General features: G+C 48.0%; 1 protein-coding gene across 5 annotated transcripts in view; it reads left to right on the plus strand.

The window, feature by feature from the left end:
* qkia (QKI, KH domain containing, RNA binding a) overlaps positions 1–21,117 on the plus strand; it is a 181,740-nt gene that overhangs the window by 94,784 nt on the left and 65,839 nt on the right. For all 5 annotated transcript variants that reach the window (XM_072457017.1, XM_072457016.1, XM_072457020.1 and 2 more), the window contains exon 4: positions 6,909–7,052. In XM_072457017.1, the coding sequence (XP_072313118.1) occupies positions 6,909–7,052 (144 nt within the window). The remainder of the gene's footprint in view (positions 1–6,908; positions 7,053–21,117) is intronic.

Consider the following 21,117-nt stretch of genomic DNA (forward strand, 5'->3'; position numbering starts at 1 on the left):
ATTCTCACTGGTGTGGACCTGACTGTGCTGTTCATTCTCACTGGTGTAGACCTGACTGTGCTGTTCATTCTCACTGGTGTGGACCTGACTGTGCTGTTCATTCTCACTGGTGTGGACCTGACTGTGCTGTTCATTCTCACTGGTGTGGACCTGACTGTGCTGTTCATTCTCACTGGTGTGGACCTGACTGTGCTGTTCATTCTCACTGGTGTAGACCTGACTGTGCTGTTCATTCTCACTAGTGTGGACCTGACTGTGCTGTTCATTCTCACTGGTGTGGACCTGACTGTGCTGTTCACAGTCAGGTCCTCACTGGTGTGGACCTGACTGTGCTGTTCATTCTCACTGGTGTGGACCTGACTGTGCTGTTCATTCTCACTGGTGTGGACCTGACTGTGCTGTTCATTCTCACTGGTGTGGACCTGACTGTGCTGTTCATTCTCACTGGTGTGGACCTGACTGTGCTGTTCATTCTCACTAGTGTGGACCTGACTGTGCTGTTCATTCTCACTGGTGTGGACCTGACTGTGCTGTTCATTCTCACTAGTGTGGACCTGACTGTGCTGTTCATTCTCACTGGTGTGGACCTGACTGTGCTGTTCATTCTCACTGGTGTGGACCTGACTGTGCTGTTCACAGTCAGGTCCTCACTGGTGTGGACCTGACTGTGCTGTTCATTCTCACTGGTGTGGACCTGACTGTGCTGTTCATTCTCACTGGTGTGGACCTGACTGTGCTGTTCATTCTCACTGGTGTGGACCTGACTGTGCTGTTCATTCTCACTGGTGTGGACCTGACTGTGCTGTTCATTCTCACTGGTGTGGACCTGACTGTGCTGTTCATTCTCACTGGTGTGGACCTGACTGTGCTGTTCATTCTCACTGGTGTGGACCTGACTGTGCTGTTCATTCTCACTGGTGTGGACCTGACTGTGCTGTTCATTCTCACTAGTGTGGACCTGACTGTGCTGTTCATTCTCACTAGTGTGGACCTGACTGTGCTGTTCATTCTCACTAGTGTGGACCTGACTGTGCTGTTCATTCTCACTAGTGTAGACCTGACTGTGCTGTTCATTCTCACTAGTCTGGACCTGACTGTGCTGTTCATTCTCACTAGTGTGGACCTGACTGTGCTGTTCATTCTCACTGGTGTGGACCTGACTGTGCTGTTCATTCTCACTGGTGTGGACCTGACTGTGCTGTTCATTCTCACTAGTGTGGACCTGACTGTGCTGTTCATTCTCACTAGTGTAGACCTGACTGTGCTGTTCATTCTCACTAGTCTGGACCTGACTGTGCTGTTCATTCTCACTAGTGTGGACCTGACTGTGCTGTTCATTCTCACTGGTGTGGACCTGACTGTGCTGTTCATTCTCACTGGTGTGGACCTGACTGTGCTGTTCATCCTCACTGGTGTGGACCTGACTGTGCTGTTCATTCTCACTGGTGTGGACCTGACTGTGCTGTTCATTCTCACTGGTGTGGACCTGACTGTGCTGTTCATTCTCACTGGTGTGGACCTGACTGTGCTGTTCATTCTCACTGGTGTGGACCTGACTGTGCTGTTCATTCTCACTGGTGTGGACCTGACTGTGCTGTTCATTCTCACTAGTCTGGACCTGACTGTGCTGTTCATTCTCACTAGTCTGGTCCTGACTGTGCTGTTCATTCTCACTGGTGTGGACCTCTGTGTGGAACGGGCCGGTCCACAGTCACTTGTGAGAATGCCACCGTGACTCACGTTGCTCCTGGAGACATTTTCAAAAACCCCACAAATAAGTAATTGCAATAATTTAAACGGTTAAGCTTGACAGACCTAGTTGTTAAGAAACCTAGTGAACTTGTAGACTGAACTGGTAGAAACATCATATTTAAAAAACGAATGGACCTTTGCTAATGAGGTAAGAGTGCGGAGAGTGAAGTGCTGGTGTGACGCTCGTGTGTGGAGAGGGGAGGGGATAATTACCCAGCATCCATCTGGCTCCCTGCAGGAGGTCCACCTGACACGCTTCCCAAAATTCCTTCAGCCACAAGAGCTTGGAGCGGCCGCCCAGTGCCACCCACCTGCTCCTCTGACAGCCGTTGCCATGGCGCTGTTATTTACGCTCACACATACATATCTACAATACACTAGGGCTGAACCATTATTGAGGAAGAAATAAAGCAAAAAAGAGGATAATGTGTTTTCAATGGAAAAACTGGAGTTATCTCAGAATATCTCAAAATATGAAGTGTGTGTGTGTGTGTGTGTGTGTGTGTGTGTGTGTGTGTGTCAGTTTTTCTAAAGTGAAAAAGTACTTTTACTTCAACATAAGGTCATTTGTTGGCTTTGCTAAATATTGGGATCTGCACATTTTGTCTTTTACCAAGATGTATATCAGATATATTTCTTGACATAAACCCACCATTTGCCATTGATGGGAGAGCATTGATTTTATTGGGAATATGTTGGTAGGAAAAAGAGGTTCAAGCATTGCGGCTAAAGGCTCCACTCCTCCTAATCCATGAATCCTAAAGGCCCTGCTCCTGTGTGGCTCCCGTGTGGCTCCCATCCGTCTCTGTCCGGGTCCTGCTCCTCTCCATCTCTCTGGGATATTGATGTGTGCATTCCTCACAGTGGCTTCCTCACAGTGGCTTCCTCACTGACACTCGGGCTGCGTGCGAGAAGGAGGAGTCCCGTACAAAGTTCACTTAAACAGCTGACTAAAGCTTCTGGTGCTACGCTGCAAAATGAATCTCGATCGATCACAGTTTGTAGTCGAGTGGTTCATCTTTCACTCCTCCATTTCCGCGGTTCTGCTTCTAGACATGGTTCCAATTTAAAGAATCACAATCAGAACCAGAAAGGGATTTATTGTCAATGAACAGAATCATTGGATTAGATTGCAATTTGTTTACATCCGGTAGCATTCTGAATCTGCCTAAAGTATAGAATTAAATGTTGATTTAGTTATTGTGCTGCTCGGTAATATTGCTGCTCGATATGTCATAATTGTAATAACGATTATTCAAACCATTATTCACTTTAAAAAGTGTTTGTCAAACAATCAAAATACATTCCCCAGTAAATTTGTTCATGAAAAAATATCAAATATTTCTGCTGCCGTTCTGCTAATCTACACATCTAAATGCGTATTTGACTGCTTATTAGTTTGACAATTATCATTGCCCCATTATAAGTTGGATTGAATAAGCTGTGGTAACTTGACCTGTAGAGCTCTGGTTAAAGACATCTGATTGGTCTGTGACTGCAGCTATAGTGACATTCAGGGTTTTATTTGTGTGCAGCCAAGTTTAAAGCAGCACATCAGCTGTTTGTTAGCATTGCGTCATGCCATTAGCTCCAGGACAAACTTGATGTGGACAATCTGCTCACACTGTTGCATCCATTGGCTGTATATTCCTGTCTCGTGTCTAGGACTTTTCTTAAACTCGATGTGAACAATATGAAGCGTCAGATAAGTCCTGGATAGATAGCTTCCTGCAGGACCCAAATATGGGTCTGTCCTGCAGCTGTCCCCTCTGCAGAGCTGGCAGTGTGAGGGATGAAGCGGTGTGCGCAGTAAAGACGTTATTACAGTCATTCATTATTAATCATCACCTCTCGATTGCACATTTTTTGTAATCGTTGGGCGTTATAATTGTAATTGAAATTGTATTAATTGCCATTGGCCATTCAAAATGTTTTTTTATGAATGGAATTTGAGAGAGAGCACCATCGGTGTTTTGGAGCACAAGAGACATGTAGTGACAGAAAATATTCTGACTCAGAACGTCTTCACTTGTGCCCTCTGTCTACAAAACCTCTCTGCCTTTTTTTGTACTTGCACAGATGCGATCATCTAATATATGTAGTAACACACTAGGGATGCCTTTTTTTCAAATGTTTTCTTTAACTGATAGTTGGAGCCATTCGCGATCAATAGTTGCTTATCCGGTTGTGTTAAAGTGCTTTGTTTTTACTGTATGAGTGTTAATTAGCCCAGAGTGTATTACAAGAGTAAACGCAGAGTCAATGCACAACACAGTGAAAGCTCACGCTGTTTAGATGCACCGTTTATTATGAATAAAGCTGTTTTCTCCCGCAACGTGATATCCTAGGTAAATGAACCACGTGAGATTAATATTAGTTCATAAACACGGTGTCACTCAGGTTTGCTAAGTCTTTATGTGATAAATCCATTATTTTGGAGTTTCAGCAAACTTGTTTTCTCAGAGATGTCACATTTGCATGAGGACACACATGGACGCCATCTGGTGGCTTGAATGTGTATTACAACATAGAAAACACGACAATAAATGACATGTGCCAGTTAATAGGACAAGATGTTTTCCTTGGTTATTTAGTAACGGTTAATCAGTTAAACATGAACACCCAGTGTTTCCCCTACCATTCATCCAGTGTTGCCCCTTCCATTCATCCAGTGTTGCCCCTACCATTCATCCAGTGTTGCCTCTACCATTCATCCAGTGTTGCCCCTTCCATTCATCCAGTGTTGCCCCTTCCATTCATCCAGTGTTGCCCCTACCATTCATCCAGTGTTGCCCCTACCATTCATCCAGTGTTGCCCCTACCATTCATCCAGTGTTTCCCCTACCATTCATCCAGTGTTGCCCCTACCATTCATCCAGTGTTGCCCCTTCCATTCATCCAGTGTTGCCCCTACCATTCATCCAGTGTTGCCTCTACCATTCATCCAGTGTTGCCCCTTCCATTCATCCAGTGTTGCCCCTACCATTCATCCAGTGTTGCCTCTACCATTCATCCAGTGTTGCCCCTTCCATTCATCCAGTGTTGCCCCTTCCATTCATCCAGTGTTGCCCCTACCATTCATCCAGTGTTGCCTCTACCATTCATCCAGTGTTGCCCCTTCCATTCATCCAGTGTTGCCCCTTCCATTCATCCAGTGTTGCCCCTTCCATTCATCCAGTGTTGCCCCTACCATTCATCCAGTGTTGCCTCTACCATTCATCCAGTGTTGCCCCTTCCATTCATCCAGTGTTGCCCCTTCCATTCATCCAGTGTTGCCCCTACCATTCATCCAGTGTTGCCCCTACCATTCATCCAGTGTTGCCCCTTCCATTCATCCAGTGTTGCCCCTACCATTCATCCAGTGTTGCCTCTACCATTCATCCAGTGTTGCCCCTTCCATTCATCCAGTGTTGCCCCTACCATTCATCCAGTGTTGCCTCTACCATTCATCCAGTGTTGCCCCTTCCATTCATCCAGTGTTGCCCCTTCCATTCATCCAGTGTTGCCCCTTCCATTCATCCAGTGTTGCCCCTTCCATTCATCCAGTGTTGCCCCTTCCATTCATCCAGTGTTGCCCCTTCCATTCATCCAGTGTTGCCCCTTCCATTCATCCAGTGTTGCCCCTACCATTCATCCAGTGTTGCCTCTACCATTCATCCAGTGTTGCCTCTACCATTCATCCAGTGTTTCCCCTACCATTCATCCAGTGTTGCCCCTACCATTCATCCAGTGTTGCCCCTTCCATTCATCCAGTGTTGCCCCTACCATTCATCCAGTGTTGCCTCTACCATTCATCCAGTGTTGCCTCTACCATTCATCCAGTGTTGCCCCTACCATTCATCCAGTGTTGCCCCTACCATTCATCCAGTGTTGCCCCTACCATTCATCCAGTGTTGCCCCTACCATTCATCCAGTGTTGCCCCTTCCATTCATCCAGTGTTGCCCCTTCCATTCATCCAGTGTTGCCCCTACCATTCATCCAGTGTTGCCCCTACCATTCATCCAGTGTTGCCCCTACCATTCATCCAGTGTTGCCCCTACCATTCATCCAGTGTTGCCCCTACCATTCATCCAGTGTTGCCCCTTCCATTCATCCAGTGTTGCCCCTTCCATTCATCCAGTGTTTCCCCTACCATTCATCCAGTGTTTCCCCTACCATTCATCCAGTGTTTCCCCTACCATTCATCCAGTGTTGCCCCTACCATTCATCCAGTGTTGCCCCTACCATTCATCCAGTGTTGCCCCTTCCATTCATCCAGTGTTGCCCCTACCATTCATCCAGTGTTGCCTCTACCATTCATCCAGTGTTTCCCCTACCATTCATCCAGTGTTGCCTCTACCATTCATCCAGTGTTGCCTCTACCATTCATCCAGTGTTGCCCCTTCCATTCATCCAGTGTTGCCCCTACCATTCATCCAGTGTTGCCTCTACCATTCATCCAGTGTTTCCCCTACCATTCATCCAGTGTTGCCCCTACCATTCATCCAGTGTTGCCTCTACCATTCATCCAGTGTTGCCCCTACCATTCATCCATTGTTGCCCCTACCATTCATCCAGTGTTTCCCCTACCATTCATCCAGTGTTGCCCCTTCCATTCATCCAGTGTTGCCCCTACCATTCATCCAGTGTTGCCCCTACCATTCATCCATTGTTGCCCCTACCATTCATCCAGTGTTTCCCCTACCATTCATCCAGTGTTGCCTCTACCATTCATCCAGTGTTGCCTCTACCATTCATCCAGTGTTGCCTCTACCATTCATCCAGTGTTGCCCCTACCATTCATCCAGTGTTGCCCCTACCATTCATCCAGTGTTGCCCCTACCATTCATCCAGTGTTGCCTCTACCATTCATCCAGTGTTGCCCCTACCATTCATCCAGTGTTGCCCCTTCCATTCATCCAGTGTTGCCTCGCCAATCAAATTATGCAGCGCTAATCACCGATAGTCAAAACGACTGTCTGTACTGAATCCGTTTTGCAACTTTATAAGAAACAACAGATTTAATAGAAATCCCCCTTGTCACAATGAGATGAACATAAAATTAGTGTAAAGTATACATTTTCAAAACTGTGTCGGAAGGTTGGGTTAATCTTTGAGCTTTCTTTCCTCCACTCACCTCCTCTCTTCCCTTTCTTCTCTCTGTGTGGCCCTGTAGGAGGAGCAGAACCGAGGCAAGCCCAACTGGGAGCACCTAAACGAAGATCTGCACGTGCTCATCAGCGTGGAGGACACCCAGACCAGAGCCGAGATCAAGATGAGGAGAGCCGTGGATGAGGTCAAGAAGCTGCTAGTGCCCGCAGTAAGTCACTATACTCCTACAGCAGCTTGGGTTTCAGCGCACTCATCACCGCGGGGAATGCTGAGAACACAAGTGTATGCCAAATCAATAACATTTTTATGGATCAAGTCTTTTATTGGGTTTTTATTTATTGCAGCGTATATTCCATTCAAAATGTGGTTCCTTTAGTGTGTTTCCTGGGACTATCCTACTTTGAGGTTGTATCAGTGGCATTAAAGGTACTTTACCTGATGTTTTACTGTCAGAAAAACTGAACTATTTCATCACTTTTCACAACTTTCAGGGCCAGAGCAGAGTCATGATAAAGCTAACAAACATTAGCATGTGCACAGTGTACATATGAATGGATAGGTGGACATCCAATCGCAGGATCTGTACACGACTCTATTGGCCTTGGTGAATAATAGTTTCTCACACTGCTAGTTGCACACAGGACTGGCCTGTGTAATGTGGGGGCACACAGCCACTAGGGGGTGTGAGGACTGATTAGGGGTAAACAAATTACACCCAGAGAGTCTTACTCTTTATATGACACAGGAGCTGTGCAGGCGTGAGGTAGGCCTACATTTGTGTCCCCTCCTTATCGCACCTCACATTGCCTCAACACTCAGCTGCTTTAGCTGTGGCACATCAGCCTCCCTCTGTGGCTTGTAAAATGTTCAAAATCCCCCACACTACGTGGCTGGTGATATAAACAAAGGCCAAAAAAGTATTGTTTAACTTGCTTGTTCAAGGTGCTGCGTGTGCGTACAGGGCTTTGTTTGGGACGCATAGGTTGGGTTGAACGCAGACTCTGACTGCTGGGTTTACAAAATGCAGACGCTGTGGGCACTGCAAGCTGCGGCTCAGTGCGGTACATGACAGTGACCCGTATCATCTCAGAATAATCTCACTGTGAATAGGCCTGTCATATTTTATCTCCAGATTAAGAATTCATCAACTTAATAATTACCTTTCACTGTCTGTATAATGACCAACAGAAAGTGTAAGCCTTATTTTACAACACAAATCCTTTTATCATTGTAAATGCACATTCTAAATTAGGGGTGGCCAAATGGGACCCTCAGACCAATTTTTGTTGGCCCTCAGACCTCCTGCTAAATTGGCCCAAACCACAAAAAGTTGTACTTTTTTTAAATACAAAAAATAGAAAAATTCAAACTTGTTTATGTACCAACCTAATATTAATGTTCCAAGTCTTATTAAAGGTGTGGAGGCTCATCAACACTCTGTTTGTCTGTTTGTGTGTGGCCCTCTGCTCAGTGTAAGTTTCAAAATGCGGCCCTTGGTGTAAAAAGTTTGGACAGCCCTGTTCTAAATGAGTGAAACCCCCATGTAATGGTGTTTAATCTTTAAACATTTGTGTAAAAGAATACAAACACCCATATGTTCTGTTCATATGGGTGTTTGGATTAGGTTTTAGTTGAGAAGGAGGGTCTAAGGACAGGGGACTCTGGAACATCGTCCCTCGTCCCCACGGACATTGCTTAATCTGTTTTTCACTGTCGCCCTCAGAGGCAACTGTTGTTGTGATTTTGGGCGGTACAAAATTAAATTGAATTTCATTGAAAAAATCATGTTTTCTTCTTGTGCTGTTTGGTAAACGATGTATAGAATGTTATAATTGCCCATCAATTCTTTTTGCCCACAAAGCGATCGGTGGGTCACCCTATGCATGACCTCTGTGCAGCTATGATGACCTTTATGTGACATCAACAGCAGTTCACATTTCAGTTTACATGCAGTGTGACTTCTTCATGACCGTTTGCCAGGTGTGTAAGAGTAAAATGCCTCCTTGTTAGGGGCCCCCAGGCCCCCCAGGCCCCCCAGGCCCCCAACTTTGAAAATCTATTTCTCAGCCTGAATTAGTTTTTACATGGCTCTTCACCTCTCCATTGTTTGTACTTCCATATTTAGCTGATTGAGCAGGTTGCCCAAGCGCTCTCCTCCTCCTCTCCTCCTCCTGCACCACACCTCCTCTCCTCCTCTCCTCCTCCTGCACCACACCTCCTCTCCTCCTCTCCTCCTCCTGCACCACACCTCCTCTCCTCCTCTCCTCCTCCTGCACCACACCTCCTCTCCTCCTCTCCTCCTCCTGCACCACACCTCCTCTCCTCCTCCTGCACCACACCTCCTCTCCTCCTCCTGCACCACACCTCCTCTCCTCCTCCTGCACTACACCTCCTCTCCTCCTCTCCTCCTCCTGCACCACACCTCCTCTCCTCCTCTCCTCCTCCTGCACCACACCTCCTCTCCTCCTCTCCTCCTCCTGCACCACACCTCCTCTCCTCCTCCTGCACCACATCTCCTCTCCTCCTGCACCACATCTCCTCTCCTCCTCCTGCACCACATCTCCTCTCCTCCTCCTGCACCACACCTCCTCTCCTCCTCCTGCACCACACCTCCTCTCCTCCTCCTGCACCACATCTCCTCTCCTCCTCCTGCACCACATCTCCTCTCCTCCTCCTGCACCACACCTCCTCTCCTCCTCCTGCACCACACCTCCTCTCCTCCTCTCCTCCTCCTGCACCACACCTCCTCTCCTCCTCTCCTCCTCCTGCACCACACCTCCTCTCCTCCTCTCCTCCTCCTGCACCACACCTCCTCTCCTCCTCTCCTCCTCCTGCACCACACCTCCTCTCCTCCTCCTGCACCACACCTCCTCTCCTCCTCCTGCACCACACCTCCTCTCCTCCTCCTGCACTACACCTCCTCTCCTCCTCTCCTCCTCCTGCACCACACCTCCTCTCCTCCTCTCCTCCTCCTGCACCACACCTCCTCTCCTCCTCTCCTCCTCCTGCACCACACCTCCTCTCCTCCTCCTGCACCACATCTCCTCTCCTCCTGCACCACATCTCCTCTCCTCCTCCTGCACCACATCTCCTCTCCTCCTCCTGCACCACACCTCCTCTCCTCCTCCTGCACCACACCTCCTCTCCTCCTCCTGCACCACATCTCCTCTCCTCCTCCTGCACCACATCTCCTCTCCTCCTCCTGCACCACACCTCCTCTCCTCCTCCTGCACCACATCTCCTCTCCTCCTCCTGCACCACACCTCCTCTCCTCCTCCTGCACCACATCTCCTCTCCTCCTCCTGCACCACACCTCCTCTCCTCCTCCTGCACCACATCTCCTCTGCTCCTCTCCTCCTCCTGCACCACACCTCCTCTCCTCCTCCTGCACCACATCTCCTCTGCTCCTCTCCTCCTCCTGCACCACACCTCCTCTCCTCCTCTCCTCCTCCTGCACCACATCTCCTCTGCTCCTCTCCTCCTCCTGCACCACATCTCCTCTCCTCCTCTCCTTCTCCTGCACCACACCTCCTCTCCTCCTCCTGCACCACATCTCCTCTCCTCCTCTCCTCCTCCTGCACCACACCTCCTCTCCTCCTCCTGCACCACACCTCCTCTCCTCCTCCTGCACCACACCTCCTCTCCTCCTCCTGCACCACACCTCCTCTCCTCCTCCTGCACTACACCTCCTCTCCTCCTCTCCTCCTCCTGCACCACACCTCCTCTCCTCCTCCTGCACCACACCTCCTCTCCTCTTGCACCACACCTCCTCTCCTCCTCTCCTCCTCCTGCACCACACCTCCTCTCCTCCTCCTGCACCACATCTCCTCTCCTCCTGCACCACATCTCCTCTCCTCCTCCTGCACCACACCTCCTCTCCTCCTCCTGCACCACATCTCCTCTCCTCCTCCTGCACCACACCTCCTCTCCTCCTCCTGCACCACATCTCCTCTCCTCCTCCTGCACCACACCTCCTCTCCTCCTCTCCTCCTCCTGCACCACATCTCCTCTGCTCCTCTCCTCCTCCTGCACCACACCTCCTCTCCTCCTCCTGCACCACATCTCCTCTGCTCCTCTCCTCCTCCTGCACCACACCTCCTCTCCTCCTCTCCTCCTCCTGCACCACATCTCCTCTGCTCCTCTCCTCCTCCTGCACCACATCTCCTCTCCTCCTCTCCTTCTCCTGCACCACACCTCCTCTCCTCCTCTCCTCCTCCTGCACCACATCTCCTCTCCTCCTCTCCTCCTCCTGCACCACACCTCCTCTCCTCCTCCTGCACCACACCTCTCCTCCTCTCCTCCTGTCTGCACCACACCTCCTCTCCTCCTCTCCTCCTCCTGCACCACACCTCCTCTCCTCCTCCTGCACCACATCTCCTCCTCTCCTCCTCCTGCACCACACCTCCTCTCCTCCTCTCCTCCTGCCTGCACCACATCTCCTCTCCTCCTCTCCTCCTGTCTGCACCACACCTCCTCTCCTCCTCTCTTCCTCCTGCACCACACCTCCTCTCCTCCTCTCCTCCTGTCTGCACCACACCTCCTCTCCTCCTCTCTTCCTCCTGCACCACACCTCCTCTCCTCCTCTCCTCCTGCCTGCACCACACCTCCTCTCCTCCTCCTCCACCACACCTCCTCTCCTCCTCTCCTCCTCCTGCACCACATCTCCTCTCCTCCTCTCCTCCTGTCTGCACCACACCTCCTCTCCTCCTCTCTTCCTCCTGCACCACACCTCCTCTCCTCCTCTCCTCCTGCCTGCACCACACCTCCTCTCCTCCTCCTCCACCACATCTCTCCTCCTCTCCTCCTCCTGCACCACATCTCCTCTCCTCCTCCTGCACCACACCTCCTCTCCTCCTCTCCTCCTCCTGCACCACATCTCCTCTCCTCCTCTCCTCCTGTCTACACCACACCTCCTCTCCTCTCTTCCTCCTGCACCACACCTCCTCTCCTCCTCTCCTCCTGCCTGCACCACACCTCCTCTCCTCCTCCTCCACCACACCTCCTCTCCTCCTCTCCTCCTCCTGCACCACATCTCCTCTCCTCCTCTCCTCCTGTCTGCACCACACCTCCTCTCCTCCTCTCTTCCTCCTGCACCACACCTCCTCTCCTCCTCTCCTCCTGCCTGCACCACACCTCCTCTCCTCCTCCTCCACCACATCTCCTCTCCTCCTCTCCTCCTCCTGCACCACACCTCCTCTCCTCCTCTCCTCCTGCCTGCACCACACCTCCTCTCCTCCTCCTCCACCACATCTCCTCTCCTCCTCTCCTCCTCCTGCACCACATCTCCTCTCCTCCTCCTGCACCACACCTCCTCTCCTCCTCTCCTCCTGCCTGCACCACATCTCCTCTCCTCCTCTCCTCCTCCTGCACCACATCTCCTCTCCTCCTCCTGCACCACACCTCCTCTCCTCCTCTCCTCCTCCTGCACCACACCTCCTCTCCTCCTCTCCTCCTGCCTGCACCACATCTCCTCTCCTCCTCTCCTCCTCCTCCACCACATCTCCTCTCCTCCTCTCCTCCTCCTGCACCACATCTCCTCTCCTCCTCCTGCACCACACCTCCTCTCCTCCTATCCTCCTGCCTGCACCACATCTCCTCTCCTCCTCTCCTCCTCCTCCACCACATCTCCTCTCCTCCTCTCCTCCTCCTCCACCACATCTCCTCTCCTCTCCTCCTCTCCTCCTCCTGCACCACATCTCCTCTCCTCCTCCTGCACCACACCTCCTCTCCTCCTCTCCTCCTGCCTGCACCACATCTCCTCTCCTCCTCTCCTCCTCCTGCTTTAACTTCCTTTCACACCCGCCGCTTTTGGCTTCAGATGTGTTTCCAGCGCTCGGTGGTGACCAGGTGACCAGGCAGCTGAGGCTAACATTTGACACTCAAGGCTAGATGGTCTGCTCAGCCAGGCTCAGTACATTAAACAGTCCCTTTGGTAATAATTATAATGGACTTGTAATTTTGCATTCTCTTGAATTAAAAACAGCAAGGACATCGTCTGACCCAGTTGCATGAAAAAAAATGTGATTTTGTTTTGAATGACCTGGTTTGCAGAGACAGTACAAATCTGTACTGAGCAAATGAGTTCAAGGAGTTTCCATAAATGATGGCTGTAAACGTTTAATGGCAATCCTCAGGTTACTGTGTGACGTTTATTTCAGCACCAGTACTTAATTAGATCATTTTTTCTTTGCGTGCATTAGTGTAAATCAGTGGTCCCCAAACTACGGCCTGCGGGCCACATCCGGCCCGTTGGGCCTTTCAATCCGGCCCGCCAAGCTTGTCCAAGTTACATTAAAAATGTTAAAAAATAATATATATTTTTTTTTGCCGTAGGCTTTATTAGACAGGAAGGAAAGGGAATGATGAGAGAGAAAGGAGGACTGCAGCTGCGCACTGCTCGCACATAGTGCACTGCTCGCACATAGTGCACTGCTCGCACATAGTGCACTGCTCGCACATAGTGCACTGCTCGCACATAGTGCACTGCTCGCACATAGTGCACTGCTCGCACTTAGTGCGCGCACAAGAAAATCTATGGCACGCAGAAAAATAAATTTACCACAAACGGCCACCGGGGCCAATCAAGCAGGAAGCGCAAGTGTTTGACACAGTAGAAGACTCTTGTGGACAGTAGAAGACTCTTGTGTACAGTAGAAGACTCTTGTGGACAGTAGAAGACTCTTGTGGACAGTAGAAGACACTTGTGGACAGTAGAAGACTCTTGTGGACAGTAGAAGACTCTTGTGGACAGTAGAAGACTCTTGTGGACAGTAGAAGACTCTTGTGGACAGTAGAAGACTCTTGTGTACAGTAGAAGACTCTTGTGGACAGTAGAAGCCTCTTGTGGACAGTAGAAGCCTCTTGTGGACAGTAGAAGACTCTTGTGGACAGTAGAAGACTCTTGTGTACAGTAGAAGACTCTTGTGTACAGTAGAAGACTCTTGTGGACAGTAGAAGACGAGTAGAAGACGCTTGTGTACAGTAGAAGACGCTTGTGGACAGTAGAAGACGCTTGTGGCCAGTAGAAGACGCTTGTGGACAGTAGAAGACTCTTGTGTACAGTAGAAGACACTTGTGGCCAGTAGAAGACACTTGTGGCCAGTAGAGGACACTTGTGGCCAGTAGAAGACACTTGTGGCCAGTAGAAGACTCTTGTGTACAGTAGAAGACACTTGTGGCCAGTAGAAGACTCTTGTGGACAGTAGAAGACACTTGTGGACAGTAGAAGACACTTGTGGACAGTAGAAGACACTTGTGGACAGTAGAAGACACTTGTGGACAGTAGAAGACGCTTGTGGACAGTAGAAGACTCTTGTGGATAGTAGAAGACTCTTGTGGACAGTAGAAGACTCTAGTGGACAGTAGAAGACTCTTGTGGACAGTAGAAGACTCTTGTGGACAGTAGAAGACTCTAGTGGACAGTAGAAGACTCTAGTGGACAGTAGAAGACTCTTGTGGACAGTAGAAGACTCTAGTGGACAGTAGAAGACTCTTGTGGACAGTAGAAGACTCTTGTGGACAGTAGAAGACTCTAGTGGACAGTAGAAGACTCTAGTGGACAGTAGAAGACTCTTGTGGACAGTAGAAGACTCTTGTGGACAGTAGAAGACTCTTGTGGACAGTAGAAGACTCTTGTGGACAGTAGAAGACTTGTGGCCAGTAGAAGACACTTGTGGCCAGTAGAAGACTCTTGTGGCCAGTAGAAGACACTTGTGGACAGTAGAAGACTCTTGTGGACAGTAGAAGACACTTGTGGACAGTAGAAGACACTTGTGGCCAGTAGAAGACTCTTGTGGCCAGTAGAAGACTCTTGTGGCCAGTAGAAGACACTTGTGGACAGTAGAAGACTCTTGTGGCCAGTAGAAGACTCTTGTGGCCAGTAGAAGACTCTTGTGGCCAGTAGAAGACACTTGTGGACAGTAGAAGACTCTAGTGGACAGTAGAAGACTCTTGTGGACAGTAGAAGACTCTTGTGGACAGTAGAAGACTCTAGTGGACAGTAGAAGACTCTAGTGGACAGTAGAAGACTTGTGGCCAGTAGAAGACACTTGTGGCCAGTAGAAGACTCTTGTGGCCAGTAGAAGACACTTGTGGACAGTAGAAGACTCTAGTGGACAGTAGAAGACTCTTGTGGACAGTAGAAGACACTTGTGGACAGTAGAAGACACTTGTGGCCAGTAGAAGACTCTTGTGGCCAGTAGAAGACTCTTGTGGCCAGTAGAAGACACTTGTGGACAGTAGAAGACTCTTGTGGACAGTAGAAGACTCTTGTGGACAGTAGAAGACGCTTGTGGACAGTAGAAGACGCTTGTGGACAGTAGAAGACTCTTGTGGACAGTAGAAGACTCTTGTGGACAGTAGAAGACGCTTGTGTACAGTAGAAGACTCTTGTGTACAGTAGAAGACTCTTGTGTACAGTAGAAGACGCTTGTGGCCAGTAGAAGACACTTGTGGCCAGTAGAAGACACTTGTGGCCAGTAGAAGACTCTTGTGGACAGTAGAAGACTCTTGTGGACAGTAGAAGACGCTTGTGGACAGTAGAAGACTCTTGTGGACAGTAGAAGACTCTTGTGGACAGTAGAAGACGCTTGTGGACAGTAGAAGACGCTTGTGTACAGTAGAAGACTCTTGTGGACAGTAGAAGACTTGTTGACAGTAGAAGACGCTTGTGGACAGTAGAAGACGCTTGTGTACAGTAGAAGACTCTTGTGGACAGTAGAAGACACTTGTGGCCAGTAGAAGACTCTTGTGGACAGTAGAAGACTCTTGTGGACAGTAGAAGACTCTTGTGGACAGTAGAAGACTCTTGTGGACAGTAGAAGACTCTAGTGGACAGTAGAAGACTCTAGTGGACAGTAGAAGACTCTAGTGTACAGTAGAAGACTCTTGTGGACAGTAGAAGACTTGTTGACAGTAGAAGACGCTTGTGGACAGTAGAAGACTCTTGTGGACAGTAGAAGACTCTTGTGGACAGTAGAAGACTCTTGTGGACAGTAGAAGACTCTTGTGGACAGTAGAAGACTCTTGTGGACAGTAGAAGACTCTTGTGGACAGTAGAAGACTCTTGTGGACAGTAGAAGACTCTAGTGGACAGTAGAAGACTCTAGTGGACAGTAGAAGACTCTTGTGGACAGTAGACTTGTGGACGACAGTAGATAATTAATCATTATTTAATGCATTTGGAAAACAATTTGTACATTGAGCCTTGCATTTGTTGCTTTGTTACAAGTTACAGGTCAAATCTTGCGTGTCATTTATAGTAATTCATTTTCCTGGCCCCGCCCCTCGGCCAAATTTTAGAAGTTTGGGGACCACTGGTGTAAATGAATACCCAAAAATATATTTTAAAACATACTTGTTTTGTGACATCTATTGAGTTATCAGAACTCAAAACCAATGTGCAAACAAATGAATGAGAGCTGCACAACACCACTCTCATGCTGTTAAGTTACACTTCGTATGAAGCATTTTGATTCAGTCAGCGCTAAACTTCACATACTTTTAATACATTTTCGCTTTTTCTGCTTATTTACCTGGCAGAGGAGGACGATTATTTAGAATAACCGATAATATTTTAATTTTGCTTGCAACTTCATGATCCCAGCCACTCCTTTACGCAGACGCGCTCCACACTGGAGTTTGTGTACACCACATTTACAAGGACTATGGCAAGGTTTGGTTGTATCTGCTTGGCTTCAACTGGATGTGGATTTATTCTGACGCACAGACACGAGGCTTCATACTGAAGACTGTATTTTCAGGTAGATAAAGGAGCACTTCAGCGCTCGCTGTTTCTTCAGCTCTTTTGTTTATAGTTAAGATGATGCTCTGCACAGAAAGGACATTATTTTTCCCTGAAACTTTTTGGTTGGTTCCTATTGGAATGAATTAAAAAAAAAAAAAAAAAAAAAAAAAAAATATATATATATATATATATATATATATATATATATATATATATTGATTTGAGTTAATCTGATGTAGAATATAAAGCTGTGGAGCAGGATTCTACACACTGAACTCTGACTGACACTGAATGCAGCGACGTGATTGGCTGATTGGCATTTCAAGCACCTCACTGCCTGCTGTAGTGTTCACATTCAGTGGTATGTATGCCTGCTCGTTCCTCTCGTTGCTCTAATGAGCGGGATGGCTAAGTATTGCAAAGCAAACGCTCTCATCAGTCCGAGTTCCGCTCCTTTCACAGACAATGGGACTGATTTTGCTGTGAAAGCTTTCTCCAGCCGCGCTGTAATGTGATGCACAGTAGTGATGTGCGCTCTGTTCTGACCCGTGGGTGCGGCTCAGGACAGAAAAGATCATTTCATAGTGGGGCAAGTGGAGGCTCATGAAGGGCTGACCAGTGACATGTTCTCAATGTCTCCTTGCCTTTGGTGCCGACTTAGACTTCTGTGACTGCGTTATGCTACTGCTAATGCTAAGCTAATGGAGATTCATGAAAGAATGACAGTAATTGCTTGATGTAAATATGGCCCATCATCAATAAGAGACACTTTGACTCCTTCATGAACACTGAGGTGCAGCGTGGTGCATTAACATACAATATTAAAATGTTAAAATGTATATAACTATGCATTTTATTCAAGATTGTTTGCAGTTAGTCATTGGGATCTGATGCATTCCGTGTGGAACTGCAGATCGACTTGAGAGATGTGTTCACATTGAGCCTTTGCCATTGACCTTCCCAGCTGGCCATGTTGTGGCTGGACTTTTAATGCACGTTGACTCAATGGCCTGAGTATGACCTAGCAAACGACTAATTTAAATGTCAATACGGTGACGTTGCCATGGCTGTGGCCGAGCGTCTCCTAAAGCCCAAAGCCTGGATTAAAGAAAGCAAATCAAGGGCATCCCCTCTGCTTACACAATCCCATCGTCTCTTAGAGGAGCAGAAATTGAGAAAGATAAGGGGGTGAATTAAGGCGCTGTCACAACTTTTTAAAAATGTTTTATTATTATTATTACTATTTTTTATTTATTTTGCTACATCCTTTAATGTATATGTAGTGCATCAGATGTTTGCCCTCTCACCAGGTGGTTGGTGGTTTCATATCCAAAGAAAGAAATATCCAAAAACATTGAACAATGTGTCTAGGATTGCAACAAATCTGCAATCAGACGGTTAAACGAGCATTCTGACCTGTCTCTGCTCAGTTTAAACTAGAGACATTCTTGAATGTTGTGATGTCACGTGAACCCAATCTATTGTTTAAAAACAGTATTTTTTTTTTAACATTTATTGCATTACCACATTTTGCATCAAGTATAGAATTTGAAATGTGTGACAACACTAATCCATTGTAAACCCAACATTTATTGCACCAGTTTTTCCACCTATTTCCCAGCCTCTATTTTGACCCGCCATGCACCGCCTTGCCCCTCGGCCCGCAAACCCTGCCACTCTCGCTGAACTCTTGCCCCGGGGCGGCGGCGAGATGAGAGAAACGAAGCGCGCTTGAGCTAAAGTCTTTCAAGTGTGGATTTAGTGTGCTGATCCTGGAAGCGTGCGCTTTGTGGACGGTGCGCTCACACACACACACACACACACACACCTCTCCATTTGAAGGGCCGCGCTCATCCACGGCCCCGGTGAAGCCTCTCAAACGGCAGCAGCAGCGCAGCCCCAGTGCACTCCAGCTAACCTCTGCGCTCATTGTAGCACCCAGCTCATTCTCAACCTGATTGGACTGTTCTATTTCAGCTTCTGTTCAAAATGGCTATTAAAAAAATCTAAATTTAATTAATAGAAATTAGGGCTGCAAGATTATGTTTCAATGGTCCCAATTAGAACGTAACAACCACTTACATTATTTAGTGTTTAGTGGGGGGTCCTTGTCCTCTCCAGGTGGGTGGGGGGTCCTTGTCCTCTCCAGGTGGGTGGGGGGTCCTTGTCCTCTTCAGGTGGGTGGGGGGTCCTTGTCCTCTCCAGGTGGGTGGGGGGTCCTTGTCCTCTCCAGGTGGGTGGGGGGTCCTTGTCCTCTCCAGGTGGGTGGGGGGTCCTTGTCCTCTTCAGGTGGGTGGGGGGTCCTTGTCCTCTCCAGGTGGGTGGGGGGTCCTTGTCCTCTCCAGGTGGGTGGGGGGTCCTTGTCCTCTCCAGGTGGGTGGGGGGTCCTTGTCCTCTCCAGGTGGGTGGGGGGTCCTTGTCCTCTTCAGGTGGGTGGGGGGTCCTTGTCCTCTCCAGGTGGGTGGGGGGTCCTTGTCCTCTTCAGGTGGGTGGGGGGTCCTTGCCCTCTTCAGGTGGGTGGGGGGTCCTTGTCCTCTTCAGGTGGGTGGGGGGTCCCACCCACCTGAAGAGGAGACATTTTGAGTTATTCACAGATTCTGAAAGTGTGAATTCAAAGCTATACAATGATGTCTCACTCATGCACATCTGATCATATTTGAGTAAGTTGTGGTCATTTGAATGTAAACAACTCTCAAAACCGTTCACTGAGAAAACGGGGCTCAAAGATTCTCACCTGAGTGAGCCCAGAGTCACAGGGGGCGGGGCTCATTTGCATCTCATTGAGATAAACCCTCCCCCCTGTCACACTGACAGCACCTCCCCCTACAGCTGTCACTAAAGACTCAAGAGGAGTGTTGTTATTGATGGTAACTGGACTTGAATCAGAATTAGAAGTTACTATATTAAAATGGAAATACTTGGATTACAAAAGGCCCTGAATAGAATCAAAGAATCAGAACGAGAATAGGGTTCATTGCATTTGTCGATAAACATAATTCACAGGTGATTCAGTGCAACACAAACAACAAAAGATAAGATAAGATAAGAAGAGCCTTTAATGTTACAACGCAGTAGATACAGGGGGAAAGGACAGTAACTTATAGGAAGTTTAAAAAACACTCTTAATAGAAGAACTCTTATAAACAGATGCCAGGGCCAGGTATACGAACTGCAACGGGTCCATGGCTTTGAATATATGAGATATGAGATAATATATATGATATGTACACCACCAGAGTCCAATTACATCAGAGATCACATCCTCATCCTCTTCTTGGTCTGTGCACTCTTCTGTGCTGTGACTCTCGGCTCTTGGCATCAAAGCTGTAAACAAATAACAGGACATTTAAGAAATGGCTAACTATTTCACATAAAACACTCATTAACTATTTATTTTTTTAACACAACGTGAGAGTTTCAATATAAATACCTGAAGTGCTGATAACTCTTGATCTTTGGAAGCCGTCTGAAGAAGTGGGATATTGAGGTGAGACTCAGGAGAGCTGTTTTCCACTACCTGATGACAAGGGCGACACTGTAAAAAAATGAGAACAGAAGAAACATATCTTAAGCAGAGAGCAGCACTGAAGTTTTGCCAGGCTAATGTTTACACATTACAGTAGTCAAATAATATAAACTAACCTCAGCGATGTCTTCCAAAGTGTCAACCCTGGTCTTCATGTATGCTCGCTTGATAAGTCCAAAGCCACAATCAGGGGAGAATTTGGTGTGGCCAGCAATGAGGAAGTGGATGTCCATTGTGTAGTGAAGCTTGGCCCCGTCTGCAGAGGGTTCGAGGGAAAGTGTATCTGTAGTAGACAGAGAGAGAAAAGGAGATTAGATTAATACATATGACATTTGATTAAGACGTATATGTCTCTATAATTGCTATTCTGCATTTGCACTATCATTAGTACCTGCTGTGCAAAGTCAAAGCTGTAATGCATCCTGATGTCTTTGCTTGCTGGCGGTGAGGGTCCGAAAGACAGCACATTAGATTCTGTTGTAGAGATCTGTGCGTGGCCTGCAGCTTCTGATGTGTGGGAGAAGCTGTTTCCACAGTGATCTGAAGCTTGATGTACAAACTGCAGGCTCACCTGAAAAACAGATGTTGCTTATGGTTAATTATACTCTAATCATTAAAACACAAAAATCACCAAAATAATGTTTTACACTTACCACGCTCCTTAGCAGACTTCACGTAGAGACAGGTCATGTCAGTCAGGGTGTCTTTGCCAATTCTGAAAAGGGGGATAAAAGGATTAGGGTTAACAGTAATATGGGAATAACACGCTTCACAGATAACAGTTCACATTGTGACGTTAACGGTGTATTTAAAATGCAAAACGCAGAGATATTGGGACATCTGCCCTCGGCTAGCGATGCTAGCTAGCTCACTTGAGATAACACTGCTCGTAAAAGCAAAACACTTGCAGAACAGCACACCAAAACATAAACATACACTCGAGTTTAAAACCGGCGCACATTAAAGTGATTAAAAGCGGGTGTTTTAGTCGCAAAGCTTACC

This window comes from Eucyclogobius newberryi, unplaced genomic scaffold, assembly GCF_026437365.1.
Source record: "Eucyclogobius newberryi isolate DKJ021-1_F unplaced genomic scaffold, fEucNew1.0.hap1 SCAF_21, whole genome shotgun sequence".
In the NCBI taxonomy this organism is placed as follows: domain Eukaryota; kingdom Metazoa; phylum Chordata; class Actinopteri; order Gobiiformes; family Gobiidae; genus Eucyclogobius; species Eucyclogobius newberryi.